Raw genomic sequence first — 19355 nt, 5'->3', positions numbered from 1 at the left:
GTTTTAGACTGATCCAATGAACAACTGCATTTCTGTTAAAAATCTTTATCAAGACTGCCCAGATGTGCCTAATTTGTTTATTAATAACTTTTCATGTTCAAAAATGTGCACTCTCCTCAAACAATAGCATGGTTTTATTTCACTGTAATAGCTACTGTAAATTGTGTGCAGTTAGATTAACAAGAATGTAAGCTTTCTCCCAATATCAAATACGTCTATGTCCTGGGAAATGTTCTTGTTACTTACAACCTCATGCTAATCGCATTAGCCTACGTTAGCTCAACCGTCCCGTGGAAGGGAGATCGATCCCAAAGAAGTTTTAAGAGAATATTCTGGGCCCGGGGCTTCCCAAAAGTATCTTAAGGTTAAGTTCATCTTTAGAACCTTGGTAATGTCGCACTTGAAAACACTCGTAATCTAATCTCTTATTCAGACCACCTATAGAACAGCTAAGTGCGTCCTTAGATGTTTTTTTGTTGCCCTCCCGTTGTCAAGCCGCCCTGTATTTGCGACACCATAGTGGTTCACTAAGGTGGTGATAAGGCGAGACATTCTGGATGGAGGCTATAGTGCCTGGAAATACGATGACATTGCTAAAGTAGTCAAACAACTTGCCAGCATTATCACGTCGTCAAATTTACTTTAGACAGATGGCAATGTTGTAAATCTATATCAGATCTCATTGACGATGCATTGAGTAGAATGCTCAGTTGGGCACTAGTCCAAAACGAACCTTCAACACCATTGCAACACTAGGTCTATTTCAATAATATTGAAATACATTTAATGTTCAATCAATTTAGTTCTATTTTACTCCTTGTAGGCTCCTGTCTGTAATGTGTCTCAACATATTTCTTGATGTGTAGCATAATGATGTGCCAAATCTTTAGTGCATTATTATAGAGTAAGCATTAAAATAAGCCGCCTGAATATTTGCAGCTATAGTTGATAATATCTATCTAGGAGCTGATCCGTTGTCAGCATTGTAGAATAATTCTAATGTTAAGGTAAGATTTGAATGGAGAAAGCTGATCCGAGACCAGTGTTTCCTTTCTTTTGATCCTATCAGTATCGACACAAGCCTCAACAGTGCACTTAGCGAACGTTCCTTCTGCTTCATGTTTTGGTAAACTAATATTGCATCTTTGGCCGTTGTAGGAACGATGCATCGTTAAAACACTCGGAAGCCTAAGTTCCATCGCGATTGGGAAACTGGGCCCTGGACTTTTCAATGATATTATGTGTGGGGGTATCACCTTGATCATTTATTCTTTCTGGTTCTTCAAAATAGCTACCATCCCCATTAGCACATTTTATGGTAAGTGTGTATTTGCGTAATTAGCATTTTTTGTAAGTTTGATATTCAGATTATTTCTAAAAGGCAAATATCTCAGGAATAGTTTGATGAGTTTTCAGAGCAGTGTGATCATTTTTTCATGTTAAATAAGAGCTTGCTATTAAATGTCCTCTGTATTTTTTTATTTATTTAACTAGGCAAGTCAGTAAGATCAAATTCTTATTTACAATGACGGCCTAGGAACAGTGCCTTGTTCAGGGGCAGAACGACAGATTTTTACCTTGTCAGCTCGGGGATTCGATCCAGCAACCTTTCAGTTACTGGCCCAACGCTCTACCACTATGCTACCTGCCGCCCCTGTATTGGACAACAGGATGTTAATAACTGACTGTGTTTTTCCTCCTGTCCTCATTTATTGTAATGTTACATTTTTCAGTCTTAATGGCCACTACAGAGCACAAGCAATACAAAATCTCTTTTTTTTTTGTAAGATGATTTTTTTGTGACCAAACTTTGTTTTGCTGGGTCTCAGGAGGATAGGGGGGCAGTATTTTCGACTTCGGATGAAAAACGTGCCCAGAGTAAACTGCCTAATACTCGGGCCCAGAGTCAAATATTTGCATATTATTAGTAGATTTGGATAGAAAACACTGAAGTTTCTAAAACTGTTTGAATGATGTCTGTGAGTATAACAGAACTCATATGGCAGACAAAAACCTGAGAAAAATCGAACCAGGAAGTGGGAAATCTGAGAATTGTAGTTCTTCTTTTGAATCCCTATCGAAACTACAGTGTCTGTGGGGTCACGTTGCACTTCCCAAGGCTTCCATTGGCTGTCAACAGCCTTTAGAATTTTTTTTCATCCTTCTCCTGTTACTGGGCAGAGAATAGTAGCTCAGTCAATGAGTGGACTGCCTGAGGACAAAGGGCTTGGTGATGCGCAATCCCGCGAGTGCGCCGTTCCTTCTTTTTCTCCTGGAATGAATACGCTATTGTCCAGTTGGAATATTATCGACGTTTTATGTTAAAAATATCCTAAGGATTGACTGTAAACAATGTTTGAAATGTTTCTATGACCGGTAATGGAACATTTTGACTTTTCGTCTCTGGTACTGCGCTCGTGCGTTATGCCTTTGGATAGTGATCTGAACGCACAAACAAAACGGAGGTATTTGGACATAAATATGGAGTATTTCGAACAAAACGAACATTTCTTGTGGAAGTAGGAGTCCTTGGAGTGCATTCTGACAAAGATCAGCAAAGGTAAGAGAATATTTATAATACTAATTCAGAGTTTTGTTGATGCCAGAACTTGGCGGGTAGCTGTATAGCTTGCTTCGATGGCTGAGCTATGTACTCAGAATATTGAGCAATGTGCTTTCTCCGTAAAGTTATTTTGAAATCTGACAAAGCGGTTGCGTCAAGGAGTAGAGTATCTATAATTCTTTCAATAACTGTTGTAAATTTGATCAACGTTTATGATGAGTATTTTTGTAAATTGATGTGCACATTCACTAGAAGTTTTGGTGAGAATACATTTTCTGAACATCACGCGCCAATGTAAAATGCTGTTTTTGGATATAAATATGAACTTTATCAAGCAAAACATACATGTATTGTATAACATGAAGTCCTATGAGTGCCATCTGATGAAGATCAAAGGTTAGTGAATATTTTAACTGTACTTTTGGTTTTTGTGATGCATGTCCTTGCTTGGAAAATGGCTGTGTGGATTTCTTTGTGAAGTTTATGTCCTAACATAATCTAATTTTATGCTTTCGCCGTAAAGCCTTTTTGAAATCGGACAATGTAGTTAGATTAACGAGAGTCTTATCTTTAAAATGGTGTAAAATAGTTGATTGTTTGAGAAAATGAAATTATGAGATTTTTGCTGTTTTGTATTTCGCGCCATGCTATTTCACTGGCTGTTGAATAGTGTGGGACGGTCACGTCCCACCTAGCCCAGAGATGTTTTTTAAGCAGATTTACCATTTTATTTCACCTTTATTTAACTAGGCAAGTCAGTTAAGAACAAATTATTATTTACAATGACGGCCTAGGAACAGTCGGTTAACTGCCTTGTTCAGGGGCAGAACGACAGATTTTTACCTTGTCAGCTCGGGGATTCGATCTAACAACCATTCGGTTACTGGCTCAACGCTCTAACCACTAGGCTACCTGCCGCCCCAATGTGGTTAATACATATGGAGAATAAACTTGACCTACATATCTTGTTTTTTTGTGTTTCTTTATGTACTATACTGTGAAAGAGATGATTTCAACAGTGTGTGGGCAGAGATCTAAACCGACAGAAAAGAATGTGAAGCTACGTCAACTAATGGAAAATGGATCACAGTTCATAAGGATCACAGTTCATAAAGCTTCTGTCACTCCCAATATTCTAAATGTGTTTCCCGGTGTGCTCCATGTCTCCTGAGAGAGCTGCTAGTTACATTTGACATGACGGACATATTGCATCGACGTGTGTGGCAACGTAATAACCTCATATAATACACCTTTTGACCAACCATATGTTGACAATGTTATGAACAAAAGCCAAATATGGTGAAAGCCAAATATCTGTTTTTGACAATGACTTTAAAGCACATTTCTTTAGAGAAATAACACAGCTTCCATCATTTATCACTTTGGTCATCTCTGATCCTTACTACACTGTTCATTTGATCTAGGAGTTGTTTCATCCTTTATCACTTTGGTCATCTCTGATCCTTAACCCACACTGTTCATTTGATCTAGGAGTTGTTTCATCATTTCTTTTGGAGATGGAATACATAGAAGCCTTATTGGATTAATCGCCAGCCAGCCAGCGAAGGAAAAACAACATTCTGCCTTGGGGATTTGACTGTGTGTGTGTGTGTGGTGAGATTTCTTTGATTGTATTAAGTCTGAAATGTATCATCCATTATTCAAATTAGGACACAGCATTGATGAATAATTGATGGTCTCTCAGTGGTTAGGTAACAGAACTCAGATGGTCTCTCAGTGGTTAGGGTATAGAACTCATCAGATGGTCTCTCAGTGGTTAGGTTACAGAACTCATCAGATGGTCTCTCAGTGGTTAGGTTACAGAACTCATCAGATGGTCTCTCAGTGGTTAGGTTACAGAACTCATCAGATAGTCTCTCAGTGGTTAGGTAACAGAACTCATAGATAGTCTCTCAGTGGTTAGGTTACAGAACTGATCAGATGGTCTCTCAGTGGTTAGGTTACAGAACTCACAGATGGTCTCTCAGTGGTTAGGTTACAGAACTCAGATGGTCTCTCAGTGGTTAGGGTACAGAACTGATCAGATGGTCTCTCAGTGGTTAGGTTACAGAACTGATCAGATGGTCTCTCAGTGGTTAGGTTACAGAACTCATCAGATGGTCTCTCAGTGGTTAGGTTACAGAACTCATCAGATGGTCTCTCATGTACAATCAGATGGTCTCTCAGTGGTTAGGTTACAGAACTCATCAGATGGTCTCTCAGTGGTTAGGTTACAGAACTCAGATGGTCTCTCAGTGGTTAGGGTATAGAACTGATCAGATGGTCTCTCAGTGGTTAGGTTACAGAACTCATCAGATGGTCTCTCAGTGGTTAGGTTACAGAACTCATCAGATAGTCTCTCAGTGGTTAGGTAACAGAACTCATCAGATGGTCTCTCAGTGGTTAGGTAACAGAACTCAGATGGTCTCTCAGTGGTTAGGGTATAGAACTGATCAGATGGTCTCTCAGTGGTTAGGTTACAGAACTGATCAGATGGTCTCTCAGTGGTTAGGTTACAGAACTCATCAGATGGTCTCTCAGTGGTTAGGTTACAGAACTCAGATGGTCTCTCAGTGGTTAGGTTACAGAACTCATCATCAGATAGTCTCTCAGTGGTTAGGTTACAGAACTCATCAGATGGTCTCTCAGTGGTTAGGTTACAGAACTCAGATGGTCTCTCAGTGGTTAGGTTACAGAACTCATCAGATGGTCTCTCAGTGGTTAGGTTACAGAACTCAGATGGTCTCTCAGTGGTTAGGTTACAGAACTCATCATCAGATAGTCTCTCAGTGGTTAGGTTACAGAACTCATCAGATGGTCTCTCAGTGGTTAGGTTACAGAACTCATCAGATGGTCTCTCAGTGGTTAGGTTACAGAACTCATCAGATGGTCTCTGTGGTTAGGTTACAGAACTCATCAGATGGTCTCTCAGTGGTTAGGTTACAGAACTCATCAGATGGTCTCTCAGTGGTTAGGTTACAGAACTCATCAGATGGTCTCTCAGTGGTTAGGTTACAGAACTCATCATCAGATGGTCTCTCAGTGGTTAGGTTACAGAACTCATCAGATGGTCTCTCAGTGGTTAGGTTACAGAACTCATCAGATGGTCTCTCAGTGGTTAGGTTACAGAACTCAGATGGTCTCTGTGGTTAGGTTACAGAACTCATCAGATGGTGACCACTGCGGTGCCCCGGATACTTGCCCTGGTCAAAAGTAGTGCACTACATAAGGAAATAGGGTACATGTGCCATGGTCAAAAGCAGTGGACTCTATAGGGAACAGGGTGCCATTTGGGATGCAGTCATTACCATCAGATGGAATAACTCCAGTCTCATAACGGTCCTTATTAGTCACAGTGGTGGTGACCCACTGGAACAGTACCTGTCAGAAAGCAAGTGAGCTAAACCAACTGTGATGCACAAGGTAGGAGTAGGGGTGGGGTGAGAGAGAGGGAGGAGAGAAACAGACAGAGAGAGAGAGATACATAGAGAGCGAGAGGGAGAGAGTGATAAATAGAGAGAGATAAATAGAGAGAGAGAGAGAGAGAGAGAGAGAGAGATAAATAGAGAGAGAGAGAGAGAGATAAATAGAGAGAGATAAATAGAGAGAGAGAGAGATAAATAGAGAGAGAGAGAGATAAATAGAGAGAGAGAGATATAAATATAGAGAGAGAGATAAATAGAGAGAGAGAGAGATAAATAGAGAGAGAGAGAGATAAATAGAGAGAGAGAGAGAGATAAATAGAGAGAGAGAGAGATAAATAGAGAGAGAGAGAGAGATAAATAGAGAGAGAGAGAGAGATAAATAGAGAGAGAGAGAGATAAATAGAGAGAGAGAGAGATAAATAGAGAGAGAGAGAGATAAATAGAGAGAGAGAGAGATAAATAGAGAGAGAGAGAGATAAATAGAGAGAGAGAGATAAATAGAGAGAGAGAGAGAGAGATAAATAGAGAGAGAGAGAGAGATAAATAGAGAGAGAGAGAGAGATAAATAGAGAGAGAGAGAGAGAGATAAATAGAGAGAGAGAGATAAATAGAGAGAGAGAGATAAATAAATAGAGAGAGAGATAAATAGAGAGAGAGAGTGAGATAAATAGAGAGAGAGAAATAAATAGAGAGAGAGAGAGAGATAAATAGAGAGAGAGAGAGATAAATATAGAGAGAGAGAGATAAATAGAGAGAGAGATAAATATATATAGAGAGAGAGATAAATAGAGAGAGAGAGATAAATAGAGAGAGAGAGATAAATAGAGATAAATAGAGAGAGAGAGAGAGAGAGAGAGAGATAGAGATGGGGTGTTTTTAGATGTGTTAGCTGGGGCCTGTCTCTGAGTGGTTATTAAACGTGTTTGTGACATGTAGGCTGATGCTTCTCGCTGCTTTGTGACATGTGGGTCGCTACTCGCCCTTCTCTACTGCAGTTTCTGATTCTAGTCATATTGCAATGGGGCAGAGAGAAAATATTGCAGTTTTATAGCTCATATCATGCTATTCTACACATTTTGCAATGAGACAGAGAATTTTGTATTTTTTTAAAATCTAATTTCCTGCTATTCTAAACATTTTGCCATGACTTATTACCTGTTCATATGCTATCTGGGGAGGGGGAACCAACCTCCAGGGGGCCCCTAACACAAAAAATAAATAAGGGTTAGGGGCCCCCAGAGCCCGTGCCCCCCGCCCTCCCTGAGGGGGCTGTAGGGGTGTGTGGTACACCAGTGGTGTGTGTGTCTCACCATCGTAGCAGAAGCCGTGAAGGCAGGGGTTTGAGCTGCACTCGTCCATGTTGATCTCACAGCGGGGACCTGTGAAGCCCCGTCGACAGCGACAGCGGAAACCCAGGGGGAAATGGACCTGATCAGGTTCCTCTACACACTCAGCACCGTTCTCACAGGGGTTGTTGGCCTCACAGGGGAGGAACTCACAGTTCCTACCTATAGTAGGAGGTGGCGGGAGCAGGGCCCAGCAACCAGCAGGGGTAGGGGGAGAGACACAGAGTCAGACATAGAACTCACAGTTCCTACTTCTAGTACGGTAAGAAGAGCAGAGCCCAATAATTAATAGGCAAACAGGACGAGTGAGAAACATTTTCAGATGGACATTATTTCTTCCGACATGCTGTAGGAAGAGCAGCGGACAACAACAAATAGGCAGAGAGAAGAGAGAGAAGAGAGAGAAGACCAGGCAGGTCACCTGTCATACAAGCCACTATTCCACGTCCATCCATGTCTGAGGACGTCGGGAGATGATATGGAAACCGACCACTAGGGGGAACAGTGAGTGCTGTTACCTTCAAGTAGGCTTTGGTTTTGCTAGAGTGTTGTGGATGGGGATGGTTCCAAAGGTTGAATGTTCGAATCCAGTGATAGAAAGTCCAGCGATACTGACCTTTATCAATGGTTAGCATCTGCCTCTGTTTCTAAAGGTTGCATGTTTAAATCCAGTGATAGAAAGTTATTTTAGATATTTCTGTTTTAAGCCAATCCCAAACCTGAACCCTACCTTAACCATTCTGAGTTCATGTCTAATCTTAAGAATCTAGAGTTAATTTCTAAACTTTTTTAAATTTTATTTTGATGTTTGGAATAACTTCTAAATTTGACGTTTTTAGAAACATGGATGAACCAGAGAGAAACAGTGTCAGACAGAGAAGGTAGAGCAGCAGGCCAGAAAACAGGCAGACAGAGAGAAACAGTGTCAGACAGAGAAGGTAGAGCAGCAGGCCAGAAAACAGGCAGACAGAGAGAAACAGTGTCAGACAGAGAAGGTAGAGCAGCAGGCCAGAAAACAGGCAGACAGAGAAACAGTGTCAGACAGACATAGAAGTTCATTGTTGTACACAATTGCTCCCTGGTGCATAAAATAAACACATTCTCAAACGTATTTCAGCTCATCTGTGTAATAAATTATATTTGATATTTTGTCTCAAATATTTTAATGAAATGAACAATACATAACTGAACAGGGCGTGGGGAATGACTATGAAAGACTGTATGTCCCTGGTTGACACCACTGACTGTCTGCTTTATGATGGTGCCAGTATACTGGATAATATGGGGAGCTAATACATTTACTGCTAATTAGTCAATCATTAACATTTAATATGTACCAATGCTTAGTAACATCTCAAACTCCCTCTGGTGTGATGACAGATCTCAAATGCTACTGAAGGTTTCTGATCATTTCAGTGCTATATCTGAAATAAAAACGTAAATGAAAATCGTATAATTACCTATATAATGCAAAAATGTACTTTTTGGAGAATAATGGAAGTATTTCTTAGGAGAAAATATGTAAATTACCTAATAAACATGTTTTTACTGAAATGGTAAAAAAAAAGTGTTTTTATTGTGAATTCTAGTTTAGCACTAAGGATGCATCTCAAATCGCACCCTATTCCTTATGTAGTGCACTACTGTTGCTCCCCTATGTAGTACACTATATATGGAATAGGGTTCCATTTGGTATGAACATCTTGGAGTCACTTTCAAAACTCCTTGTTCACAACAATAAAACAGACTATAAGATATTGACATAATCATGCACCTCTTCAATCATGTGAATAGTAGCAACACTATGCTCATGACTGTTTTCTCAGAGGGAAAGTTTAGTTGTTATCACGTAATCAAGGAAAGTTACATTTTTATCGCGAGAGCAAAACAAGCTGGCTTGACCGATAGTTCTTGACTTTTAAACTGTTTCATATTGACTTCATAACAGATAGACATACAAGAAGACGCACACATCACCTCTACGAAGCAGAATAACAAGCCAGAAAACTCCACTCAGGCCTAAAATAATAGCTAGCTGGAAGAACCAGCATGCCAAAAGCACAGTATCAAAACACTTTTTGATGAAAGCGCACTCTTGGAAAACATTTTAAATAAGAAAACACATGAACAAGGCAAAGTGTTTTCAACAAAGACAGTTAAAAAACATGACAGAGCCAAGCAATGAACAGTGTGAATAAATGAGAACACGAAAATGGCACCATATTCCTTATTTAGTGCACTACTTTTGACCAGGGACCATAGGTAGTGCACTAAATAGGTAATACGGTGCCATTTGGGACACAGAAGACATTTTTGGGAAGAGCATCATTTCCATGCAAGCTTGACATATCAAAACAAGTAGTTATCTTTCCTACCTCTGATAATTTCTGCAAGAAGATTTTTTTTTTTAAAGGCAGGAGAAAGTACATGATTACAAAACTGGAACAGCTTGAGGTAAAGATATTTAAAGATCTACCATGGCACTGATCTCAGTAGGTCTCAGTTTTCAAACTTGGTGAAAGCATAAAACATGTCATTAGAGGGTTGAAAAATGTGTTGAACTATCCACAGAGATCCTATAAAATCTGTAATTCTATAGAGCCATCTACCATGGCACTGAACTCCGTCTTCAACCCTGGTGAAAGCATAGAACATGTCACGACCAGTACTAGCTACAGTATATAAAACATATTTTCAAAGAAACACAGGATATGTAACGAAGCAGAGGAGTGGGGTCACGGCCAGGGTCAGCCATTATCAACGGCGACCCTGGAGCAAAGGGTTAACCCTTGTGGGAGTTGGCCCATATGGATAGGGCTAAATGCAATCGGTAGAGAAATATGAAACGCATATGCATAAGCATGGTAGCAATTGAAAGGAAAAAGTTTGGAGATTATGGGAAAATGATTAGACCAAAGTTGAAGACACAACAGTTCACCTGACACAAGACTGTATCCAAACATTTCACTGTTGATTTTATGTGCATTTTACATTTACTGTACTTTTCTCCGCATTTGTTGATAGCGAAATCTGAAAGTGTCCAGAATAGAATTGGTTGTAACCCTGTTATAATGACATCGTTATCAAGCCGTTTTGCCCACCGGCTTGTGTTCATGCTTCTGATTCTACTGCAGGACCAGGACAGACTGAGAGGTCAGTGACCAGTGATTCATCATAGTACAGTATGCTGAGGAGGCAAAGCTGTGGGCTATCAGCGTTATGCAACCTTAGCCTGGACCCAGATCTCTTTGGGCTGTATAGCCAACTCCAATGGGAGTGTCGACCATAGCATTTGTAGGGCCCAGTGTAGGGTCCAGTCTCCTATATACAACTCCCAATAATATAGCCAGTGTTTCAAGACCAGACAAGGCAGAGATTGTAGCTGCACACCGGTCACGATTCTGACTCCTGCCCTTTACCACTATAGCTAAAAAGGACCAAATCAAATCAAAGTTTATTTGTCCCATGCGCTGAATACAACAGACCTTACAGTGAAATGCTTACTTACAAACCCTTAAACAAAAATGCAGTTTTAAGAATTATTATTTTTTTTTAATAAGGAAGAGATAAGAATAACAAATAATTAAAGAGCAGCAGTAAATAACAATAGCAGGGCTATATACAGGGGGTACCGGTACAGAGTCAATGTGGAGGCTATATACAGGGGGTACCGGTACAGAGTCAATGTGGAGGCTATATACAGGGGGTACCGGTACAGAGTCAATGTGGAGGCTATATACAGGGGGTACCGGTACAGAGTCAATGTGGAGGCTATATACAGGGGGTACCGGTACAGAGTCAATGTGGAGGCTATATACAGGGGGTACCGGTACAGAGTCAATGTGGAGGCTATATACAGGGGGTACCGGTACAGAGTCAATGTGGAGGCTATATACAGGGGGTACCGGTACAGAGTCAATGTGGAGGCTATATACAGGGGGTAGCGGTACAGAGTCAATGTGGAGGCTATATACAGGGGGTACCGGTACAGAGTCAATGTGGAGGCTATATACAGGGGGTACCGGTACAGAGTCAATGTGGAGGCTATATACAGGGGGTACCTGTACAGAGTCAATGTGGAGGCTATATACAGGGGGTACCGGTACAGAGTCAATGTGGCGGCTATATACAGGTGGTACCGGTACAGAGTCAATGTGGAGGCTATATACAGGGAGTACCGGTACAGAGTCAATGTGGAGGCTATATACAGGGGGTACCGGTACAGAGTCAATGTGCGGGAGCACCGGTGACGAGGTAATTGAGGTAATATGTACATGTACGTAGAGTTATTAAAGTGACTATGCATAGAGAATAGCAGCAGAGTAGAAGGGGGGGAGGCAGTGCAAATATTCTGGGTAGCCATTTGAATAGCTGTTCAGGAGTCTTATGGCTCGGGGATAGAAGCTGTTTAGAAGCCTCTTGGACCTAGACTTGGAAGCCGTGCAACCGCAACACCAGACAGCGATGCAACCTATCAGGACGCTCTCGATGGTGCTTCTGCAAAACCCCTTGAGGATCCGAGGACCCACGCCAAATCCCCTCAGTAACCTGAGGGGGAATAGGTCTTGTCGTGCCCTCTTCACGACTGTCTTGGTGTGCTTGGACCATGCTAGTTTGTTGGTGGACGCCAAGGAACTTGACGCTCTCAACCTGCTACACAACAGCCCCGTTGATGAGAATGTGGGCATGCTCAGTCCTCCTTTTCCTGTAGTCCACAATCATCTCCTTTGTCTTGATCACGTTGAGGAAGAGGTTGTTGTCCTTGCACCATATGGTCAGGTCTCTGACCTCCCTATAGGCTGTCTCATCGCTGTCGGTGATCAGGCTGTTGTGTCATCAGAAAACTTAATGATGGTGTTGGAGTCATGCCTGGCTGTGCAGTTATGAGTGAACAGGGAGTACAGGAGGAGACCGAGCACGCACCCCTGAGGGGCCCCCGTGTTTTGGATCAGCGTGGCGGATGTGTTGTTACCCTTACCACCTGGGGGCGGCCCGTCAGGAAGTCCAGGATCCAGCTGCAGAGGGAGGTGTTTAGTCCAAGGATCCTTAGCTTTGAGGGCACTATGGTGTTGAACGCTGAGCTGTAGTCAACGACTTGCCTAGTTAAATAAGCTGCATTCTCACATAGGTGTTTTAAAAAATATATCTATATTTTTCTAACCTTTATTTAACTAGGCAAGTCAGTTATGAACAAATTCTTATTTACAAAGACGGTCTACCAGGGTACAGTGGGGTTAACTGCCTTGTTCAGGGGCAGAACGACAGATTGTTATACCTTGTGTCATGACTGTCCTGATCAGGTCAGGGTACAGGAGACCACCACCCTACAGATTATCTCCCAAACCCCCAACAGAGGAGGAGAGATCTAGGGGTCTGAAGATGTGGGGGGTTTTATGACACCTCACGCCCATAATAAACCTTAGGCCACTGAGAAATTCCTTTGTCCTCTCACTATGGAGAACTGGCCTCAGAACATTAAACATGCAATAAAGGGACTTTGGAACAATGGTTTCCGTCAGCCACAATGGTGGTCATGACGAGAGGTGGAATATGAAAATGTATGTAACTTTTGAATTGTTATTAAAGGTTAAGAGATGACGTTATTATGAAAACATTGTACCTTTAAGAGTTTTCCCAGTATATGCCTGATGTTTATACATTGTACGTTGTTGGAAAATATCCAAATCAAAGAGAATGTTTTGGTAAAGATGAGATATGAAGGTAGTGTCTAAAATAGGATTTTAGTCAAATCTAGGCCTTGCCCCTTAACTTGGTCCGCCCAGAGAATTGCCCTAAAGGCGGTTACGCCCACTTCTGACCCAAGGGTATAAGACAGGAGAGTGAAGAATTAACATATGAGACTAATTGACCCCAAGCTGCAGCGAAGGTCTAACAAAGTCAACGAACCCCAAAACGAAACACAAGGTTGAAGACAAAGAAATCTTTTTCTACACGAGCTACGGACGAGTAGCTGTGTCTAAGCGGGTGAATTCAAGCCGAACCACCCAGCCTCCACTCTCCATTGAATCGTGGTATATACACCGTTCGAGTCCGAAGCTGTGAGCTCTGAGCTACAGAGCTGTCTGTCCTCAGAAGACCCCTTTCAGATCAAGGGCGAGGGATCAGACCACTTAGCCAAGAAGGACACTGACATCGTGAGGACAACCAGAGAGTTGCGCCGGAGAAGTGCGTCATTGAGAAGCCTAAACGACACACGCGGAGCTTCCCACCTGAGACCTCCAACACGTAATTACATCATTATATTCTGACCCATAAGAGCGGCAGTTCAGGGCAAGGCTAGGTTTAAATAAGCATGGCTGACAAATGAACCCAAATGTATATTTCTCTCGTGTACTTTCTTGGTTTCTCTCTCTTTTAAATCCCCATTTTGGGTAACACGCGCCATAGTGTGTTGGCCCGTTATACTAAGTCCTAATCAATAGCTAGACTGTGTTTTGTGTATGTGTATTTTTATCATCATTTTAGCTTGCTAGTAAATAAATAATCAACTAAGATTGGTGTGGTAAACTCATTGGTGAAGCCCGGGTCCGTGCAGATTCCTGGATTATGCGACGTTCAGAATGAGACTGTAGAGGAAATTGATTAATTTAGCGACTGTTGTAAAATCGATATTCTGATATCCTTTGAGTTAATTTGGGAAATAGAAACTCAATCAAAATACTGTTCCCATGGTGCCCCAGGTTGATGAGTTAATAATTGCTTGATTCATTGCTTAATTCATTTAATCACGCAATTATAAACCGTTAATCATTCGATGAGCAACAGTCGTCACATTAACTAATACAACGTCACGACACTTGTCAGCTCGGGGATTCGATCCAGCAACCTTTCGGTTACTGGCCAAACGTTCTAACCACTAGGCTACCTGCCGTGTTCCTTTTGTCCAGGTGTGAAAGGGCAGTGTGGAGTGCAATAGAGATTGCATCATTGGTATGCAAATTGGAGTGGGTCTAGGGTTTCTGGGATAATGGCATTGATGTGAGCCATGACCAGCCTTCCAAAGCATTTCATGGCTACAGACGTGAGTGCTACGGGTCGGTAGTCATTTAGGCAGGTTACCTTAGTGTTCTTGGGCACAGGGACCAAGTAAACGTTCCCACTCTGGTGCCGACACCCCACTGAGAGTTCCTGCTCCTTAATCACAGCCACCACACAAATGGTAATCAAATCTGGATTAGGCCAACTTGGATGCCTGTTTGATTTCCATAATAGTAGCAAACTACTCAAGTCAATGTTGCACGCATCAAGTTAATGTCACATGCACAAGTACAAGGAAACGCCTTTCTTGCAATCTTTTATCCCAACAATGCAGTAATCAATATCAATGTAGTACGCATCAAATAAGGTACAACAAAAACACACAGGAAATAAGAAGAACATGAGAAAGTAGGTATGCTATATACAGGGTCAATTTCAAAACCACATTTACAATTCTAACTAGACAAGTCAGTTAAGAACAAATTCTTATTTATAATGACGGCCTACACCGGCCAAACCCTCCCTGACGACGCTGGGCCAATTGCACGCCGCCCTATGTGCAGGGATACTGGAGGTAGATATGTACAGTACCAGTCAAAAGTTGACACACCTACGTTTTTTGTTTGTTTACTATTTCTACATTGTAGAATAATAGTGAAGACATCAAAACTATGAAATAACACATATGGAATCATATAGTTACCAAAAAAGTGTTAAACAAATCAAAATATATTTTAAATTGTAGATCCTTCAAAGTAGCCACCCTTTGCCTTGATGGCAGCTTTGCACACTCTTGGCATTCTCTCAACCAGCTTCATGAGGAATGCTTTTCCAATAGTCTTGAAGGAGTTCCCACATATGCTGAGCACTTGTTGGCTGCCTTTCCTTCACTCTGCGGTCCAACCCATCCAAAACCCTCTCAATTGGGTTGAGGTTGGGTGATTGTGGAGGCCAGGTCATCTGATGCAGCACTCCATCACTCTCCTTGGTCAAATAGCCCTTACACAGCCTGGAGGTGTGTTTTGGGTCATTGTCCTGTTGAAAAACAAATGATAGTTCCACTAAGCGCAAACCAGATGGGCTGATGTATCGATGCAGAATGCTGTGGTAGTGTCACGTCCTGACCAGTAAAGGGGTTATTTGTTATTGTAGTTTGGTCAGGACGTGGCAGGGGGGTGTTTGTTTTATGTGGTTCGGGGTTTGTTGGGATATGTGTTTATGTAGAGGGGTGTTTGTTTACAGTATTCCGGGGTTTTGGTTATGTTCTATGTTTTGTAGTTCTATGATCTGTCTATGTTGTGTATTTCTTTGTGTTGGCCTGGTATGGCTCTCAATCAGGAACAGCTGTACATCGTTGTTGCTGATTGGGAGTCATACTTAGGTAGCCCTGTTTTCACATGTCCCTTGTGGGAAGTTGTTTTTGCACTGCTAGGGGTAGCCTGCAAAACTGTTTAGCTGTCATCCGTTTTGTTATTTTTGTTAAGTGTTGAAGTTATTAAAATAAAACGTTAAAATGAGCACTCAACCCGCTGCGCCTTGGTCTACTTCATACCACGACCGTTACAGGTAGCCATGCTGGTTAAGTGTGCCTTGAATTCTAAATAAATCACTGACAGTGTCACAAGCAAAGCACCCCCACACCATCACACCTCCTCCTCCATGCTTCATGGTGGGAACAACACATGCGAAGATCATCCGTTCACCTACTCTGCATCTCACAAAGAAACAGCGGTTGGAACCAAAAATCTCAAATTTGGACTCATCAGACCAAAGGACAGATTTCCACCAGTCTAATGTCCATTGCTCTTTGCTTATTCGAGCTGTTCTTGCCATAATTTGAGCTGTTATTACCAAATAGGGATATCTTCTGTATACCACCCCTACCTTGTCACAACACAACTGATTGGCTCAAACGCATTAAGGAAAAAAGTTCCACAAATACATTTTTAACAAGGTACACATGTTAATTGAAATGCATTCCAGGTGACTAACTCATGAAGCTGGTTGAGAGAATGCCAAGCGTGTGCAAAGCGGTCATCAAGGGTGTTTAATATGAAGAATGTAAAATCTAAAATATATTTTGATTTGTTTAACACTTTTTTTGGTTCCTACATGATTCCATATGTGTTATTTCATAGTTTTGATGTCTTCACTATTATTCTACAATGTTGAAAATAGTTAAAATAAATAAAGAAAAACCCTAGAATGAGTAGGTGTGTCCAAACCTTTGACTGGTACTGTATAGGGGTAAGGTGACTGGGCATCAGGATATATGATAAACAGAGTAGCAGCAGCATATATGATGATTGTATGTGAGTGTGCGTGTTATATGTGTGTGAGCAAATTAAGTGAGTGTGTGTGTGTGTGTGTGTGTGTGTGTGTGTGTGTGTGTGTGTGTGTGTGTGTGTGTGTGTGTGTTGGAGTGTCAGTGAGTGTGTAGCGTATTGTCCACAGGAGACATGGCAATAAAGTATTGCCTTTTGTCAAGATTGATACTGTCTTTTTCCATACATCACACACACACACCTGTTGCTATGGCACCACTACCTACACTACATGGCCAGAGGTAAGTAGACAGCCCGTCAAATGAGTGGATTCAGCCATTTCAGCCACACGCGTTGCTGACAGGTGTATACAATCGAGCACATAGCTATGCAATCTCTATAGACAAACATTGGCAGTAGAATGGCCTTACTGACGAGCTCAGTGACTTTCAACGTGGCACCGTTATAGGATGCCTCTTTTCAAACAAGTCAGTTCGTCATTTTCTGCCCTGCTAGAACTTCCCCAGGCAACTGTAAGTGCTGTTATTGTGAAGTGGAAACGTCTAGGAGCAACAACGGCTCAGCCGTGAAGTGGAAACATCTAGGAGCAACAACGGCTCAGCCGTGAAGTGGAAACATCTAGGAGCAACAACGGCTCAGCCGTGAAGTGGAAACACCTAGGAGCAACAACGGCTCAGCCGTGAAGTGGAAACATCTAGGAGCAACAACGGCTCAGCCGTGAAGTGGACGTTCTGGATCTGAACCTTCAGAATGAGCTTCAGGAAGTCAACTGCTGTTGGGGTAGGTTTCTCAAAAAAATGTATCTGTAACCTTCTATAACATGTAATTTACATAAAAATGAAATAGTGAAATTCTCCTTTAAGCATTGCTGTGGACATAGAAAAGCAAAAAATTGGATGTTCTATTAAAATGTGTGATTTTGAGACCAAACAAAACGGAATTTGGTCAAAACTTCAACAGATTTTATAGGGCACTAGTTGACCAAGGCTATACAGCACTAAGACACAACACATTAGTGGGGACCAAGGCTATACAGCACTAAGACTCAACACATTAGTGGGGACCAAGGCTATACAGCACTAAGACTCAACACATTAGTGGGGACCAAGGCTATACAGCACTAAGACTCAACACATTAGTGGGGACCAAGGCCATACAGCACTAATACACAACACATTAGTGGGGACCAAGGCTATACAGCACTAAGACACAACACATTAGTGGGGACCAAGGCCATACAGCACTAAGACACAACACATTAGTGGGGACCAAGGCTATACAGCACTAAGACACAACACATTAGTGGGGACCAAGGCTATACAGCACTAAGACTCAACACATTAGTGGGGACCAAGGCTATACAGCACTAAGACTCAACACATTAGTGGGGACCAAGGCCATACAGCACTAAGACACAACACATTAGTGGGGACCAAGGCCATACAGCACTAAGACACAACACATTAGTGGGGACCAAGGCCATACAGCACTAAGACACAACACATTAGTGGGGACCAAGGCTATACAGCACTAAGACTCAACACATTAGTGGGGACCAAGGCTATACAGCACTAAGACACAACACATTAGTGGGGACCAAGGCTATACAGCACAAAGACACAACACATTAGTGGGGACCAAGGCTTTACACCACTAAGACACAACACATTAGTGGGGACCTAGGCTATACAGCACTAAGACATAATGAGAAATAGATACACCATCTGGTAGATTAGCAATGGGTTTCATATTCTTTGTCGAGCATCGCCACAACCAGAGAATGAAGCCTTACTAATGTTGCTGTAGACTGCAGCAGAATGAGTTCAGGCAGGTGAGAGAGGGACGCTCAGGGAGGTTAATTAACTTTGGTGATCGTCCCCATTCCCTCAGTGTGCATTACCTTTCAAATGAAGACACATGCACACAGTGACACACACACACACACACACACACACACACACACACAGTCCCTCTCAGTGTTCATTACCTTTGAATGGAGCCACACACTGACAGTGGTAATTGCCAGGCTGGTCAATGCAAGTGGCTCCGTTCTTGCAGGGAGAAGAGGCACACTCGTCAATGTCCAACTCACACCCAGCGCCTTTGATACAAACAACAACATAAACAAATAAATAAGTCATGCTTTTAGGGGTCAGTGAGACTCGTAGCAGGTCTGCGTCCCAAATGGCACCCTATTCCATATAAAGTGCACTACTTTTCACCAGAGTTCTATGGGTCCAAAAGCAGTGCACTATGAAGGGATCAAGGTGCCATTTGGGACGCATCCCAGGACAGTTAATAATCTCTTCGGTTGGACACTGGAAACAGGATCTAATGAGACCATGGAGCAGTAACTAACTGTGTATCTTCTGTCTTCACTCCTCATCAGTTAGTCAGAGAACACAACAATGGCTGCACTACCAGGGTCCAGCACTATGTAGGGAACAGGGTGCCGTTTGGGACGCTGCCGACGTGTGATGTGCTTTGTCCAGACTACAGGCATGTAAACATCACTTTACACACTCTTCTCCCCTGGGGTTGGCAGATCTATTTCATTAAGGTGTTCCACACATAGGAACCTATTTCTATTGTTCCACCGCTGCCTAGCAACGCTAGAGTTCAAAACATAGACAGTAGTTGCCAGTGTACCTAAGCAGCACGTTGTTGAAGACGTACACTGGAAATCAATCAAACTCCACAGACATCTTTGTTTGTAGACTATACTGCCCACGGACAC

At 42.1% G+C, this 19355-nt stretch overlaps 1 protein-coding gene across 1 annotated transcript in view; it reads right to left on the bottom strand.

Annotated features, from left to right (window-relative positions):
- Window positions 1–19355, bottom strand: part of LOC106577282 (protein eyes shut homolog) — a 222385-nt gene that overhangs the window by 65715 nt on the left and 137315 nt on the right. Inside the window, exons 19-20 of the mRNA XM_045701765.1 lie at window positions 18606–18719; window positions 7299–7496 (exon numbers count right to left, since the gene is read on the bottom strand). Of these exons, the coding sequence (XP_045557721.1) occupies window positions 7299–7496; window positions 18606–18719 (312 nt within the window). The remainder of the gene's footprint in view (window positions 1–7298; window positions 7497–18605; window positions 18720–19355) is intronic.

Source organism: Salmo salar, chromosome ssa18 (genome assembly GCF_905237065.1).
Source record: "Salmo salar chromosome ssa18, Ssal_v3.1, whole genome shotgun sequence".
Classification (NCBI taxonomy): Eukaryota; Metazoa; Chordata; class Actinopteri; order Salmoniformes; family Salmonidae; genus Salmo; species Salmo salar.
This window is presented reverse-complemented; position numbering and strand designations above follow the sequence as displayed.